The sequence below is a fragment of the Taurulus bubalis genome (assembly GCF_910589615.1).
Source record: "Taurulus bubalis genome assembly, chromosome: 3".
Classification (NCBI taxonomy): Eukaryota; Metazoa; Chordata; class Actinopteri; order Perciformes; family Cottidae; genus Taurulus; species Taurulus bubalis.
The window spans coordinates 5303562-5321320 of NC_136591.1; the positions used below are offsets into that span (position 1 = coordinate 5303562).

At 43.7% G+C, this 17759-nt stretch overlaps 2 protein-coding genes across 2 annotated transcripts; one reads left to right on the plus strand and one right to left on the minus strand.

Moving 5' to 3' along the window:
* Window positions 1-124: 124 nt before the first annotated feature.
* Window positions 125-6879, minus strand: ajuba (ajuba LIM protein). Its single transcript, XM_079215083.1, has 8 exons — window positions 5101-6879; window positions 2707-2808; window positions 2489-2556; window positions 2318-2380; window positions 1221-1351; window positions 963-1014; window positions 752-820; window positions 125-656 (listed from the first exon to the last, which is right to left on the minus strand). The coding sequence occupies exons 1-8, from the start codon at window positions 6701-6703 to the stop codon at window positions 525-527; spliced, it is 2220 nt and encodes a 739-aa protein (XP_079071209.1). The 5' UTR covers window positions 6704-6879; the 3' UTR covers window positions 125-524.
* A 4293-nt stretch (window positions 6880-11172) lies between these two features.
* mrpl52 (mitochondrial ribosomal protein L52) lies at window positions 11173-12928 on the plus strand. The gene is made up of 5 exons (XM_079215092.1): window positions 11173-11215; window positions 11521-11590; window positions 12141-12208; window positions 12459-12523; window positions 12648-12928. Exons 1-5 carry the CDS (start codon window positions 11182-11184, stop codon window positions 12792-12794), a joined length of 384 nt encoding a protein of 127 aa, XP_079071218.1. The 5' UTR covers window positions 11173-11181; the 3' UTR covers window positions 12795-12928.
* The last annotated feature ends 4831 nt before the right edge of the window (window positions 12929-17759 follow it).

A 17759-nucleotide genomic window follows, 5' to 3' on the forward strand; every position in this document is an offset into this window, starting at 1 on the left:
TGCTTGAGTGTTTTTGCTTAGTCATTTCTCAGAGGCAGCATGACCTGTCTGCAAGCTGCTGTGCACGTTAAATGTATTTGGAGGTTTCTCTACACACCCAAAACATTCAAGTTTGTCTCAACACATGAAAATATTTATTACAACATACAGAAATTACAGTAATGTTTTTCCCCAAATTGTACAGATTCACGTAACGAATCTCTTACAGTAAAGTCAAATTAAGTGCAAAATGTTTGCTTGCGATAATATATGTACAAAACAGTTTAGCAAAATCCCTTGTTCTTCTACAGCAAACAGTAGCCACATTGGGGTAAAAAAAAAGCAGTAGTTCCTTTCCCGTTCCCTTATAACTATGGTACAGCAGGCAGTACATGTGACAAAGGGGGACTGAAGTTAATCAGTGGAAATGTCTGAATATCAGCAGTTTCATCGTATAACTGAGCAAAAGCACATTAGAGAATGACAGCATGTTAAGACCAGCTTTTTCAAAACAAAAACATCTACAGCTGCACAGGCGCTGATCGTCAGTGTGTGTTGTGAGGGGGAATGTTGTGTGTGGGGCACGCTCTGGTCATGTGACAGGCGTGGCAGAGGAGATGAGAGTCCAGAGGGAAGCACTGCGAGCCAGTCTTATCAGAGAGCTGCTTACCACACTCCTGAGGAAAGAAAAAGAGACACAGATAAGGACAGGAATGCACACAGGAAGTGAGGTCAGGAAATGGAGGAACAGAATGCGCTAAAGATTGCTCACCTCGCAGTGGTAGCACTCGAAGTGATAGTCCTTGTTCATAGACACGACCCTGAGGATCTCTTCGCTGCCCTGAGACACAAAAGAAAAAAGTCTCAGCTACCTGAAACAATCTACACACACACCGGTGCTCAGGGTTCTGCACAAAATAAATGGGCAAAGACCTCCAGCCAGCAGGTGCGTGGAGAACACAAACACAATTCAGACTATTCACCTCCGTTGGTAAGATGGGCTGTAAACAAGCGGCGCACTTCGGGGCGAAAGTCCTGCAGAACGACAGGAGAACGTTTATTTAGTTGTGAAAACAAAGCAGCACACACAGTTGAGTAACGAAGGCAGCGGGATGAGGACGGCACATTCAGACGTTACACTTCTAAAAACTAATTTGCTTAACTTCTCCGACACATGAAAAAAAAAAAAGTTAATAGCAACAGCACCGGGACGCCTGCACGTCTCGGTTTGAGCGTCTCACTTGTTGTAGTCGGACACGCAGTAGATGTTGCTGTGGTGGTCCACGGTGAACGGCACCCCGTCCAGAGCCTTGGCGCAGACCACGCAGCGGAAACAGCCGGGATGGTACGAGTTCCCAAGAGCCTGCAGGATCTGATGGAACACCAAGACGCATCTCAGTAATTAGAAGTGCATTGCTTATCTGGTTTTCCTATTGAGTGGTGTATTTTTACCACAGAACTGGTAAAGTGTGCAAATGTATGTGTTTCTGTGTATGCTCTGCTGCTTTGAGATGTTATCATATTTTGTTTCATTTACAAGTCCATTCTCTTTTTGTTTGTGTTCCGACAGTATCTACATTTTTATGTTAGATTGCGTTTTACATTTTGCTGTTATGGATAAAGGCTTTAAGACTAAACTTCTTTGTAGGTCATTTTTTCGACATGCTGTAAAATCTATTTGCAACTAAACCAATTGGATAATTTCCACCATTTAGACTTAACGCTCTCCTCTCTTGTATATACAGTGAGGAGAGCAATAATTTGATTGGCAGTATATGAATTGGTTCATCTGTTAGTTTAATGATACAGCTGCATGATGACTTATGATCTTTTAGACGGAGAATACTTTCTTCTTATGTCAGATGACCGTAGAAAACTTTACTTCAGGAAGCAACGTTTCCAATTCAGCGACAATGTGACATGAAACTTTTGTGGACCTAAAACTTGAACGTTGTTTAAGCCGTTCGTATCGTGCGGAAAATTATGCCTCTGGAGCTCACACCCACTTTCTATTTATATTATTGGTCTTATGTGGTACAAATATGGTAAAAAGTTTGAGGCTAATCACAACAGAGACTTTTTGGGGTTTATAAAAAAAAAAAAGGCAAACATTCCAGTGAGAATCTGCCGTGGGAACCTGAAGAGGAGCCAATAAAAAAGCGTCACTGAATCTCGATCCTCTGGGAGTTTCTCGAAAGACATTATGGGAAACAGTCGCATGCAACTAAAAAAATTCACAGGGCAGGTTAAGGTTAAAGTAAATCATCCTTAAATCGAGCTTAAGTCTAAAGTATTAAGAGGTATTTGTGCACGTCTTCACACACACACCTCACCTCACCTGTTCAAGGATAAGGTGGCCACACACATTACACTTCTCAGCAGCAGCCTGGAATCCTGAAAACTGTATTTACAACAGAGAGATTACCATTAGACGAAAATCAATGCTGCAACTCCGACTCTGTGACCGTGTGAGACGGATGACAAAACACGCCTTGACCTCGCCGCTCACCATGTAATCCTCTTTACAGTACACAGAGCCGCTGACATTGTAGAAGTCCTTGTTTCTCAGCGTGCGTCCTGCAGAGAATGGAGGCTTGTTAGAGCCAGCAGCATAAACACAGGAACTTTTAATAGTAAATGGTTAAAATGGTGTTCAGGAAAGGATAGAAATTCATTACACTTAAATTCTTTAAAATCATTGTTGTGTCTGTGAGGTGGGGTACTCACCACAGGACACACAGGTAAAGCAGCGTGTGTGATAGAGGCTATCCAGAGCCTGGCAGGCATTATCCGCCCCATACACGCCTTTCCCACACTTTACACAAGCTCCTGCCAGCACAATGGGGGAAAACACAACGGACACAAACATGCATTTAGTCGAGAGTAATAGCTCGGCGGCGCTTAACACTTCGTTTACGACGCATTCCAAGAGAATGTGTCTGAAATCCAACTCCACACAAAGTGTCAACACTTGTAAATCCTCTCGTTCGCACCACCTAGGGGATTTTCACACAGTTAAACCCCAGTTACCCATGCCAGCCTGTTTGCTCATCCACTCAAGTGTCTCCGTTGAAGCTCTGTTATTAAAAGGGAAACTCAACAGGAGCAGACTTTATTTTTTTGCTGTTCCAGAAAATAAACTTCCCTTTTAGATTTTACTTCAAATCCCACAATTGGAGCCATTTGGAGACTAAATGAGGTGACTTTTTTTATTTCTTTTTTTTTTAAGCCTAAACTACCCCAGGAAATGAAATGGCTTATTACCAACATCATCACATTTGCTCCCAATTTCTAGTCAATGGAAGATAATTGTTTCCTCCATTTAAAGTAAATAAAAACCTAACTGCCTATTTATGGCCAAGTTTTCATCATACAAAACATCCTTCAGTTCTTTTTTTTCTAATTTTCTTCAGCTTAAGTGTCAGATAAAAAAACATTAAAAAAAACTCCACAGTGCTAACAGTTTGCACAAAGTCAAAATTAGCACACCTTAAAAAGAAACACCTATATAATATAAAAATGTGTACAGCAAACTAACTTCTCAGTGTGTTTGCAATCCAACAGAATACAGTTTAGTCTAAGTACATGTTCAGCACTCGTCAGGGCACTAAATGTAAAGTGGAAAAGTGGTGTGTTGGTCCGAGAGACCACGTTTCTGTGATCTATTTAAAGATCTGCCTGCCTTTTTTCCTTTCTAATGTGGCTGAGGGAGTGCCACACAAATCCAAAATTCCTACACTCTTGGACGGTCCTTTCAATATTTAGGAACAGGCACAAGTCTCTGTCAAAGCCCAAAAAACTAAAAGGGAAACAGACTCAAACTCCAGGCTTTAAATTTGATGTCTGAAAACCGTTGGGATATAATTGGTTTAAGTGAATAGGAAAACATTCTCGGACTTTGTTGGGCACAAAAACTGAACAACGCACCAAATAAAAATCCTAAAAGCCACAAAAGAAACGAGAATTACAAGAAGACACATTACTGGTCGTAGTTCTGTGTGGACACATTATTTTTAAACTCGTGGGAAGAAATCATTAACATCATTTTTATGGATTAGCTCTGAATCTATCTGGTTTCTTGGTTCATTGGGCAACATTTTTACTATCTTTTTTTAATTGAATAATAGCTTACACTTTAATATAGGTGTGTTGGCGAGTGTCTGCCAACGCGCCTGTCTTCATGGCTCAGAGCTTGTGATTTCTCCCTAATGGCTGAGGAGTACAGTATTGTATGTCCCCTCCGGGCACACATACCTGAGCAGAAAAACAGGCTCCAGCACACCGCCCCTGCACACATGACTCACACAGCGTTACTGTGGCCTGAAGTCACTCAGGGGGAAACACACCCTGCCACAAAGAGACCACACACACACACACACACACACACACACACACACACACACACACACACACACACACACACACACACACACACACACACACACACACACACACACACACACACACACACACACACACACACACACCTTCTGTGACTCACAGTAACGGTCGGAGCTGTGTTTATAGGGAACCATGTAATTTGTGTCTTGAGCGTTACAGCAGAATTTTGCAGTTTAACGGCCATGTCGAGTCGCTGCATTGTGCACCACACTGTTGCAAATTAGCAACGGCCCGCCGGAAATGTCAGCCGACTTCGCCCGATGTCGGAAGGCTACAGGTGCGAACGGGAATGAGTATATATGCAGCCAGAGTATTTTCTTTTCTCCTTTATGCTTTGCATGCTACAACCCTGCATGTCTCTGCAGGTTCCAAAAGGTACCATCCATCCATCCATACACTCTTTCAACTATTAATCTGTCCAACCATCCATCCATACTACCCTTTCATTTGGAGAGAAACCTGTGATCTGACACCAGGCGGCGAGGAGGACAATAATAACACATTGGGGGCGGATGCTGGGTGACCCAGCGCTCTATTATGAATGCATGGGATACCGTGCATGAACGGTGACGGCACTGCTTCAGAATAGGGATGTGATTTTACAATTTGGGTTAAACGCAGCTCTGTTTAACTCATATCTTGGCGACCTCTCTCCTCACTTTCCTCTTTCTACGTGTAGCCTGAAAACTACTGTTTAAAAAAAAAGAAAAAGGATCTCACCAAAAAACTCCTGTCGGTTCTCCACGCCCTCCCTCCCAGCTCCGACTCCTGGATCCTCCTGAGGTTTGACCGGCCCTCCAGCTAAGCAAGACGCCATTGTTATTGTGCTCGGCTTGGAGAGAGCCGTGAGGGCCAGAGACTGCTCTTTCAGCATCAGGCCCTCCAGGAGCCCCCCACCTGCCAGCGCAGCATCTCTCAGTAGAAGTCGGGTGAGCTCTTCTTGGTAGCGGGTGCCAGGCAGATCCGAGTATCTGGTCCTGTCTCCCATCATGACCCCGTCTTTGCCTCTCACTCCTGCCTGCTGCTCCAACCACCACTCTGGGCCAGCCTGGTAGCACGCCGCCCCCGGACTTCCAACAGCGGGTGGGTAGGAGTGTCGGCTATCTTGTGCCCCTGGACGCATCCCTCCGTCCAAGTACTGAGTCCAGGCCTCCACAGGGGTCACCCCGGCCCTGCCTGGAGGTCCATAACCAGCCACAGAGCCCCCCATCTGCATGGAAGGGCACTGCTGCTGTGGGGGCAGGCCTCCAGAGGCAGAGTAGCGAGAGTCATAGCCCAGGCTGATGCCACTGGTTCGGTTGCTGCTGCAGCGGCTCCCCATGGGGCTTCCACCGCCGCCGCCGCTGGCCGTGCTGGAGGCGAAGCTGGACCTGGGGCTGACCAGCACCGACTCCTGGAGGCTGAATGACGAGCATGGGCTCAGGGTAGGTCCTGGGGGATAAAAGAAGCCTCCTACACCTCCTCCGGTCCCATCCGACGTGCGATGCTGCGGTGGATGAGAGAGGGACGCGGGCCTGGTGATCTCCCACAGTTCACTGCCCGTGCTCTGGCGCTTGTAGAACAGAGCCTCCTGGAGAGAGAGGCGTTTGTGCCTCTCGTGCTCAGAGAGGTAGCCAGACTCTGCCATGCCACCTCTAGGAGCTGACCCATAGCCCGAAGAGGCAGGGTACGGCGGGGGAACAGAGAGCGGCGGCGGCTGAGATAGGAGCTGCTGTCGCCTGACCAGCTGCTGGAGCTCCAAGGAGTACCGCCGCTGATTGAGGGACGCCTTGGAGCCCAACGCTCCCTGAGGGTCATACTCGGGGCCCAGGCCAGACTCGCGCCTCAGGTGGGAGTCCACGCCTTCGCCGAGGTAACAGGAAGCTCGCTGCTGGGGGGAGCGACGCCTCAGCGGTGCCAAGGTGGAAGGGTGAAGCGGTTGCTCACCATCTTGGGGTACGGCACCCACCGAGGAGGAAGACAGCGGTGGGGTGAGGAGCTGAGAGGGAGGCATTCCCATTCCTCCTCCTCCTCCTCCTCCTCCTCCTCCTCCTCCTCCTCCTCCTCCTCCTCCTCCTCCTCCTCCTCCTCTCGCTGGAACACATGCATCGCTTGTGGTTGCAGAGGCAAGCGAGAACGGGCCGGGTCTTGAGGGTGAGGCTGCAGAGCTGGGAGCCAGTGGCAGACCGCTGCCCCCACCGCTGCCTCCGGAGATGCCAGTGTTGGCGTTGCTGTTATTAGAGTTGCTGGCGGAGTCATGTTTTTTCTTTGAACTGTTGAATTTCACACTGCTCGAGTCCGTTAGCTTTAACTTCTCCAGTAACTTGCTTATCGGCCTGTCCATGACGAAGCCTTCTTGTGTTTTTACCTGTCTGGGCAAAGTCAAGTCCTACAACTCCCCCCCCTTAAATTACAGATTAATGTACTCAAATACAGTGTGGGTAGATACACAGCAGAACAACAATGTTCAAGTAAATCTAGTCAGATGAAGAAACCAGCACAAAACTTTTAAAAAAAGGTTCCTTATATACACTCAATAAATACAGAACAGATAAATAAGACTTTTAAGACATCTCAGGGTGGTTGCATGACTTAAACCCTACGAGTCATCTGGTTTGCCTTCATGTGGACAATCCACTGGCACATGCAGGCTGTGGGGAAGAAGAATCCATTGGATTATGGGACAATTACTAAGAGTTCAAGTCAATCCAGCCAGGAAACAGGAGAAACATACATCCAGGACACTTCGGCGTGACCTATGGTCGTAGAGGGCCTCCTTTGTGGACCCTCATGTGGCCCCACATCTGCATCTTCTCTATGGGTTAAACTGTCTGAAATACGCGTGAGTAAAGTGGGTTTGTTATCTTGGCGATCCAGTGCGGTGTGTGGGGGGTGATGGGGGGGTGTCTCCGTTTGAATTTCTTTTTTTTGTTGTTTTAAAAACACAAAGCGGCTGAGGTGCAGCGGGGTGCAGGCTAGCAGTTATCACCACTTCATGTGGGTCCAGTGTAGACGAGAGAGATAAATCCGTTGGTGCACAGAGAGTTGACTCACCCGACTCCTGCCATTCATCTCGGGGCGAAAACGTGCTCGGAGTGGGGGGACAAAAATAAACTAAAATAAGCGTGATTAGGTTTAATCACATAAAACACACGCAGGTCTCTCCTCGCTAGTCTCCTCGGTCCCGTCCCTCTGTCCGCCTGTGCTCGGCTGCTTTTATCATTCCCGTTTTTCAAAAGGGAAAAAGTCCGGTCCCGGGACTCGGCGAGAGAGCAGCGCAGAAGTTATTGGAGGGAGAAGGAAAGTAGTGCGCCGGTACAGTTGCGTCCCGGCAGACCGGTGCTGGACGAAACGAGTCGCTCGAGATAAATAAAATCCCTCCCCGTGTGCATTGCACGGTCGACAACTTTGTCTTTCTTTCTTGCCCCTAAATAATTACTTACCTCCCCCCTCTTTTTTTTTTTTTGGCAAGACTGTCAAGCTAGCAATTGGCGGAGAGACACACTTCCGCTTATACCTTTTCAAAATGAACTCATTACTGGGAACTGTTATATTTAAATGTAACAACTTGTGATACGAGTCGTAGTACAGCGTTGGTTTCATTTTGCGTTGAAGATTATATTCATGTTTAATATTAAAACACTGTTTTGTAGTTAGATATGCCCAAATGGTTATTGGTTATCCTCCTTTTCGAAAGCCGCCGTATACGATGCTTTTATTTTGAAGGGTGAATCACTGAACGACCGTTACTTTGTGTTCCGTCAGGTCGTTCAGCTTGACGCGCCACTGCTCCTTTATCAGTCAGCGGCGGCTCGTTTCCCCCACAGGGCCGGAACACCTTTTCACCAGCCATGATTGTGTCGTCATTCATAGGCAAAACTCACTCAGAGGATGAACACCATCTGCAAATATCTGCTCTTTACAGCAAAATAGCGATATTAAATAAGAGAGTTTGCGATATTTAATGTTTAGTTTTCAGCATTGGAACGAGTAGTCTTGGGGGGATAAAAAAAAGAAGAAGCTTTCAGCAACAGGATCTTGTGTTAATAGTTGTCAAACCAAAATAAATGTTTCCACAGACTTTCTGTCATTTTAAATGGAGACTTCCTACGCAATCTTATGTGTGGGAGTTTGACAGACTACGTATACTTATATCAATATGGAGTATTACTATTTGGTAGTTTTTTGTGTGCAAAATAACTAAACTATGCTAAGTAGGGGTATTGGATTAAAAAGTACAATAGTCCTACTTAGTTGTCCTAAATAGTTGAAATATAAAGTAGCACAAAATGGAAATATTCAAGTACACATACCTCATTGTACTTAAGTACAGACCCTGGAAAGAATACTAGTTCCTCAGGATTAACTATTAGGTTCATTTTTATTATGTCTGTGCATTGGATGCAGATGTTTTCATGTGGCTGTGGTTTGGCCTAAGCTTAAACCTGGAACTGACCACCAAGCCAAACCACCGCTGTAAACAATTTTCAGAAAAGCCTTTATTTTGTTTTTCCTCATATAACTGCAACCTCCAAATCACAACCAAAACCAAGCTTGCTGCTGTCTCAATAGTTCTGTTCAATTTTGTTTTGTGCAATAACTCTTAATGTATGCTATAACTTTTAATGTTTTAAACCAGCGGTGGAAAGTAACTTGAGTATTGTGAAGACAATATTGAGTGAAGCCATTACTTTACATGCATATTTTAGTTTTCTGGTACTTTATACTTCTACTCTATGAGTAATAAAGACATATTGTGCACTTTTTACTCCATTTCATTAACTTGACACTTAAATTGATCAGTTGTTTTGAAAATTAAAATATTCCACACAAAATACACGTTCAGTTTATTAAATATTTCATCCTCAAAGATGAATCCGCCAAACAGCAAATATATTATATGACGTCAACTAGAAATTGCTGCCCACCAACAAATTATAAAAGATAATAATTTGATGTATGTATGCAATATATAACCTTCCATATGCTGAGCTTTAAAATGCAATGCTTTTTATTTGTAATGGAGTAGTTGAACAGTATCATACTTGTAGTTAAAGTAAATATGTTGATGCTTCCTCATTGAAACATGTTATAATCTGTGTTTCTCTCCATTACACCTCAACTCATTTAAAGACGGCGTCGTGTTAGGCCACGGTACTACTTTGTTGTTCCACCAGCCTGTGGAATGTGCGCAGGGACACCAGGAAGTGATGCGGCGGGTGAATTTTTTCGGCGTGTCTGAGTTCTCCAAGGAAGACACAGAGTAAACATCCCGCTACTATTTCAGGACCGGTCGGTGTTAGTCAGGCCCAATTCCGGCCGTTTTGTGGCAGTTAGTGGACACACCTAAACACACAAAGGCCCCTTAGAAAGATACAGAGTTGGGCCCCGGCGTGTTTTAACAGTCCCGTCGGCTCTCTGTGCCCCGGAGCCCCCTCCGCGTAGGAGCCTTTTCGTGGCCCCTGCGGTTCACCGGAGTCCCTGCAAACAGACTGCAGACTCTGGCGTTCACCTCGCAGGCTGCGAGTGGGAACTTGCCTGAAAAGCTAACAGAGAAATTCTTCTGGGCTTAGTAGCGGAGCACTTCATACAAAAACAATACTTTGAAGAGCTGTGCGCCTGTCTGCGTTTCTGTGCCGCAGTCCTCTTGTCCTCGGGCCCTGCAATATGTCCAGAAACACGAGGTCAACTCACCATCTGTCTCAATCTGTCCCTCCTTGTGTGTATTCGTGTAATTTGTGAAGACACGCAAACACAACGTCAAAACATTAAACACAGTTTGTGCAACGTTTCTGGCGAAATGTGACGCTTTTTGTTTTGGAGTAATTTCAGTAGAAAACTAGTCACCAGAAGTTTGTTTATTAAACATTAGAGACAAATTATACAAATAATGGTCCAAATTAAAGAAGCAGAATCAAAAGCACCCTTCATTCAAACAAATTCCATCTGAGAAGTCACAAGATAAATCACGATGGAACAAGACAGAAACCAATAGAGACTAGTTTTTCTCCTATTGGACCTCTATAAACCTCTAAAAATGTCTGACAATCACACTGTGCAAAGACAGATAGCCCCGATGACACCGCTATGACATCACTAAACGTTTTGTCTTTATTCTCGACCCACAGCCTCAGGAGACGTTATTCAGCTGTTGGCTGAAAACTATCCTCCTCGTGACGAGTCACCTGACTTTGACATGTAAAATCAGCGGAGAGCTCCTTTAATGTGTTAATGAGAACCTCAGTGATGATTTCCTTTCCACTAAAGCCTGATCGCAGGCAATCAGCACATGTTTCCTTTCACTGGGCTCACAGCAATGCAGTTTATATATTTAATTAACTGTATACTTTACATTAAAGATGTATACAGCAACAGCAGGCATCGTGTCAGATAAAATACAAGAAAATGCAACAATAACAAAGAGAAAAAGTTTGATTCAATGATGCTGATGGCTGAAAGTTTGGTTTTGTTATGAGGCCCTGGGGCAAACTAATTGCTGCCCTGTATGGAGACTTTCCTTGAACTTCCCATGATGTACAGTGTGCAGATTAAACATCTGTATTGTGTGTAGTGCTGTACTGTTTGTGTATCGTTGTTTGTCCCTTGTAGAAACAAAACAAATAAGAGAAAAAACTGTTTCAAAAACTACAAAAAATTTGCTAAATCAATGTGAACAAAATAATCTATGCATATATTGTCACTCTCAGTTTTCTTTTCTCTTAGTTATAAAACCCTCTTTTTTAGTGACACAATATGACAACAATGACAGGCAGTGCTCCTTTAGCCCCACCTGGTGGTCAACGCAGGAAGTGCGCAGACAACATGGCGGCCCCCGTGAGGACATTGTGCTGTTCAGGTGAGACAGAGGTTATGCACGAAAACCGGTGCGTGTGAGACCCGCTATCAACCTTCACGTTGATCTCCGTCGTTGTGAATATCTTCTCGTACTTAGTCGCTGCCTTTAATTCAGCTGTCTGCTTGAAAAAACACCGTAAATGCAACGTGGGCCCCTGTGGATGCGAACAGATATGTCACGCGAACTCCTCCGTGCAGCAGCATTTGTTGTGTTGTTCAACCACACACGAGCGTTTTGTTTTCTTTGTATCTACTCATAAGGTCATGGAGGGTTTATCAGAGGCTGTTTTTGTTTATGTCTTCCAGTGTTGAGGCTCTCCAGCAGGCAGTTCAGCACAACATGTGGAGTCCGAGCTGGGGAGAAATGGAGGAAAGAGTAAGTTGACTGGTAACACACTGCTGCTGAGTCCCATCTCACGTTCTTAAGCATGCAATTTAATGGAAAAGTGACCATATATTGACCAAGATGTTCACCCAGGAGCCATTGGTAATGGGGTAAATGGAGAGTTAGGATTTAAATTGCAGTTCAATCTTAATTTATTAGAACTGTAGTTTGGGTTCCTGTGTCTCAACAGCACCCAGTCAACTTTTTTACAAACATGTGAAAATCAAAACTCAACAGGAGAATTAATTATGTTTCGTCTATGAACTTGAAGTCAACTGTCTGTCAATAGAAAACTGTGTTGAATGTAACCGTGTGTTGCAATGTGGGAAATGTAGGCGCCAGGTTTTGACAAGAAAGTAGAATGTGGGATAAAAGAAAAGCTCTTCTGCACTGTTTTTGATGTTTTATGCACAGATCGACAGTAGGAACCCCCGACGTTATAGATGGCAAAATGCTAATCCAACAATCTCACATAGAATGTATTATTAATAATATTATTATTCTCTGTTTCTACTTCAATAACGTTTGTGTTTGCTTGCAGACACGGACTTGCCCGAAGTGGCACAGAATATGGCCCTCTGACCGATCTGCCTGATTGGTCGTTTGCAGGTATTGTTTATTTTTGGACCTCTTTTAGGCTTTTGTGGAGTCAGAGATCAAGACGTTTTTCAAGTAACAGAGGACTAATTTAGATCTCGCTTAAGGAGGCAGTCAACAGGGAGTCAAGCTCTTTATTTCCATGTCGTGTCATAGATCTTATTAAATTCTGTTGCAGTAGTTAGAGAAGGCGGTTATCATGTTGCGCTCTACTTGTAGCACTTTTTGTAATTTCCTTATTAATGTTTCTGGAACCGGACAGATGGGAGACCAGCACCTCCAATGAAAGGTCAGCTGAGAAGAAAGCAAGAGAGGGAAGTTTTAGCTGTGAGTATCAACGCCTTTATTTATTTTTGAAAGCATCTTCCTTTTTACATCTTCTTGTCTCTCTGTTTCTTCCGTGATTTTTTTTTATTTATTTTTTCTGTAACCTCGGCGCTCTTTCTCTCAGAGACGTATCGTGATGCTGAACTCGGAGGTGGACGGAGGAATGGAGGCGTGGAGGGAAAAACAGGAAGAAGCCAAACGACTGGAGGAGTACAAAAAGTCTCTGTTACTCAAACCTAAAGGGAAGTTGTTGATGAAGAAGAAAATCTAAAAGTTGGAGACGTGTAATCATGTTGCCATTTCCTTATTTGGATTTATTGAATATATTTATGAGGACTTGTGGGGTTTCTTCCTCTTTACAATTTGTTTTTCATGGATTTCTGCAATAAATGTTCTGATTTATACTTTAAATATCAATCTGTCATGATTATGGATTTGTTGCTGAGATCCTTTATAGACGCCATTCTGAGTTAATGTCTCTCAGCTTCCACTAGAATGCAGCATTGCTCCTCTGGCGAGGCCGTGTGAAGGCTCACACGCCATTTTGTCTGGAGTTGGGCTCAGAGAGGCGTTTAGTCGGGTCGGCAGAGGGAAGGGGCGAGCTAGAGAACATAAAGTCGGATTCAGGATCTGCTGTGTCTGTGTGTTTAAAGAGAGAGGGAGAGTTCACACCCTGGCATGCTGTTGTAACTCAACGTTATTACTCGAAATACATGACTAATGGGCTCAAGACCACCTCGGTGACACGGCTTCATTAAATTTAAGTAGACAGATAGTAAAAATAAAGTCTTTTGTGACGCCATCACCAGAATAATTGACAATTTGCACAATTGTATTAGCGAGAGTGAAGACAAATCTGTTCCAAGATTAAAAAGCCCTTGATGCCTGACAGAAAAGGGGTGTTTCCTGCTACATTTAAGCTCATATCATGCGTTGTTCCTCATTTAAAGCAATTCTTTCGTGGGGCTTCAACACCAACAAAGAGGGGAAAATCCTGAATTTTGAATGTGCTTTTCTACAGCCTGGCGTCTGGAAAGATGATTAGCTTGCTCCAGCCAAGTTGCATCCCACAGAAAGTGATATTCTTTCGAGTATCGGCTCAAATTTTAAGCTCGATAAAGTCTTAATCAGGCTGCATTCACTTCTAGCTTATCTAGAGCTTATCTTCTGCGTCATTTAATTTTAAAAGCAGAAAACATAAATCAGCTGCGAAGAAATTAAACCTAATTCCAGTTCTCGTGTGTCCTTAAAGTTGTTAAAATTGTTTATATACGTCCTTTTTTCTTTTTTACAAAAAGCATTACCTCACTGACTCACCTCGAACCTTTTGTCGCATGTATTCAAGGTGTAAAGTGACATTTTGCAGAGCTGCTGAGCAGCGGTGCCTTTGTAAAGTCAGCACTAATTTAGTGTGACTGACTTATAAACAGACTATTTACTAAATGAGGTAACCCTCTCCTCGCCCTCACTCCTGCTCTCTGCACTTTCCTCCTTACGTCTCTCTCTCTCTCTCTTTGTCTTGTTGCAGACTTCAGCAAAGCCCCACTGTAATTAGGGCTGCTAGCTGCTGAGTTGCAGATTCTTTTCTGTGGAGATGGGAGTTTTCTCCCCCCACCCCTCTCTGTCCTCTTCTTGTCTTGACATACAGTTGACCAAAGGAGCTGACTGTTTGTTGCGTAGGAAGACACTGAACAGGCCGCATAGGGTGTTAAAGACCAAAAAAAAAGTGGTTTGCGTGGTGACATTTTTTCAGTCGCACGCAAATCCTCACACCTGCACCATCAAAGACCTCCAGTGAGAAATGTGACTCCTCATTCTTTCTCTTGATGGACCACATTTTTCACATCCTGCTTCTCTGTGAATGTCTTTCTCCTCAACAAACCTCTCTTCCTCCTCCCTTCCTCTCCTCCTCGTGTTGTTTTGGTTTTGGGGAAATGAGAACCAGATGTTGCTTATTGTGCAGAAGTCAGCGATGGAGGGAGGGAGGGTTGGTGGGGTGCTTCAGGGGCCGCTAGGTGAGCTCAGTCTGCTCGGATGGAGGGCCAAGGGTGAAGCAGATGTGGCTGGCTCTGTAAGTTCACCCGCAGACCAGAAACAGGGAGGGTTTTCTGGCTGATATGACTGGGTTGGGGGTGCAGGAGGATGAGCATTGACCCCGGTGCAGAGTCAGGGGTCTGATTCAGCAACTCTGTTCCCAGAGACCGCTTCCTGACCTGGGTGTTCCTGTGGAGTACGGGGCACCCCGGGTAGCATGTTGGACCAAATTACACAGCCTGAATGTTTTGAACTGTGCGTGACTGGATGAGAACTGGCACTGCAGACTGCAATTATCTTTGTTTGTTGCTAGTTGGACAGTTAACCACGTGGCTTCCTTTTGTACGCTCTGTATTTATTTGCTTTTTATACGACTGAATTAGTGTGTTTTGGCATCAGGACAGATTCTTTTCACTCTTGTTTCATTTCAGTTTGTTGAAATGCTTCTGCTCAAGTGGGAGTTTGTTCTGTGGGAGATGAAGGCGAGATCTGCAGTTAGTAGTTTAGTACAGTGTTTCCCAACCTGATGGTCGGGCCCCTCCAAAGTATCACAAGATGAATCTGAGGGGTCGTGATTAATGGGTTAGGCAGGAAGATCGAAGAAACTCTGCTTCACACATTTTTATTCATATTCTGGACTTTAATCTTTCCTCTTTTTTGTGAAATATTAAATAATTTGGCCCTCAAACAGTTATTTTGGAAAAAACATCTGAGGAGTGTAGCGGGGGAATAATTCATCCACCTAGACCAATTTTTGTTGTATCTATTTGTATCAGCATATATGTTTAGAATGTTAAATTAATTTGAAAGTAGGCAGTTAGAGGGGCATCATTTGCCACTGAAATGTAGTGAAGTAGAAATGGGAAGTAGCATAACATGGAAATACTTTCAGGAACCTCAGAGTACTCGAGTACATGTACATTCCAGCACTTCAGGCAAAACTAGAAAAAGGTACAGTAGAAAGTAAAAGGTGGCATAATGTAGGTCACCCAAACAAAGTCTCAGGTTGAATTGCAAGCAGCTGTCCTGGCCACTTCCTGCCTGGCATGGAGAAGAAGTGCTGAGCTGGATGGTTGTTCCTGAACCGCCCAGCCAGGCTGTACGAGTTCAACAGTAAAATGGCTGACCCAGAGAGAGAGAGAGAGGGGAGAAAGGGAGAAATGGGAGAAAGAGAGGAATAGAAGCCAACATGGCTGCCAAAAATCTCATCTGCTTCCATGTCTGTGATATACAAGACGGAGAGCAGATGTTTGGCAGAAGAACGAGGTCACATCTCCAAACAGACAAAATCCAGTGAAAAATGTGTGTTTGATCAACATCTCTTGTCCGACTGCTCCGCCTACAGAGATGGCATCACTTCCATTTAAAAGTATACAATCTTTATCAGGGCTATGGGGCAAATAAAGAGTTTCTGGCAATAATATACTTTACATAGTTTCCTTATGATTTTCAAGAAATACACTAAATCATTGGAAGGTTTCTGGAACGATTTACACAACGTAATTCAGTTTTAATTATAGGAAACATGGAGACGAGACACAGCCAATTAATTAATCCGAAAGCCTAAAGCATTAGTTCTCCGTCTGGGCGTTGCGACTCTACCGAAGGATCATCCAATAAATCAATTAACAGGATAAAAAAAGCTGAATCTTTATTTATTTTGACTGTAAATTACTGGTTGATGTCACCTTTTTGTCTTCAGGCCTATAACACAATTACCCACCTTTTACTTTTTATTCAACTTGTTCACAAAGTATACGCTTCACAAAGGCGTCACAAAATAAAATTATTTTAGCCAGTGTGCAGCAGCAGCAACAAACAAAGCAAAGTTATATTATGAAATTAATTCAGGATCTTTGGGTAATTCCTCTGAAAAATCTTGCACTGACAATAATTCAAGTAACGTCCTCAGAACCGTTATTTACTGGAAAATTCCTATACAATTGTTAGGAAATATGCAAAGGTCAGAGGTCAGGGTCAGCTACTCAGACGCAGCTCTGAAACTGATTCGGATTCAGTCTTCAAAATTCTTACTAATTATTGTGTTAATGGTTAAGTCATACTTTGGTAAATCTTTATGCTATTCTAATGTATTTCAGCAGCATCTATGCATCCATCAGTGATCCGGTGGAGCGGTGGAAGTTTCTATCGAAAGATGGATTCCCCAAAACAGTTCTTGTGCATGAGCGAGATCCACTGAGACAAATGGAAACACTGGGTGAGAGAGAGAGGGGGAGAGAGAGTTTGGCAAGTGGATGAACAGATGTGAGTAAAAAAAAGAAAAAAAAAAGGTTTGTGTACATTAGTCCCCAAAAGTTGCACTTGGTGCAACAATATGCCTCAGTAAGTGACGTAGAGGGATAGTTAAAGTCAGTTTAACCAATCAAGCTAATTATGGAATCTGTATGAGGTAATCTATTATTTCTTCTGTGATGTTTATGGAGATAGAAAGATCACATCTACTCCAGTTAAAAAATCTTCTTTATCGCATTAAAGATCACATTTGAACCAGCTGAACATCTTGTTTTTAGCTGCCCTCCATTAGTGTAACTTCTCTCCCTTATGCAGTGATTTAGAAATGCACTTCAGGGTGTGTCAGTGCACTGTGACATCACTGTTGAACGCTTGCTCAAGGGCACTTCAACCTGCACTGGTAACACCTGATCAAAAACAAGATTACATCTGTAACCATAACACACTTTTTATGTCACGACCGAGCGCTTTGAAAACTGGAAACAGTTAAAAGTGGGAAAGGTGCAACGGTCATGTGTTCTGGAAAATCTTATTTACATGAAAATAAGGTTTTTGAGAGACTCAACCGTAATTGCATAACAACCAGATTTTCAGTGACTCTTCTTTTTTTGACACTGTTGTTTACCGCTACACTGACAGTGTGAAGTGTTAAAACAGAGAGCTCGAGGAAAAAGGAGTTGGAGGGGGGAGGAAAGGGCAGAGAAAGAAAGAAAGAAAGAAAGAAAGAAAGAAAGAGCAAAAACAGACCAGAGATACTTGTGGTGAGAGGAGGAGTGGTTTGAAACTGAAGCCTCATAAAAAGAACAATTTTGCAGTGGGTGAGGAAATAAGAGAGAGAGAGGGAGGGAGGGAGGCTGCTTGCAGAAGGAGTTTTTGGATAGAAATGTGCAGAGGGAAAAATATCCCCAAACATAAGAAATAATTTCTGTTTTCTTCTCTCTTCCTTTTC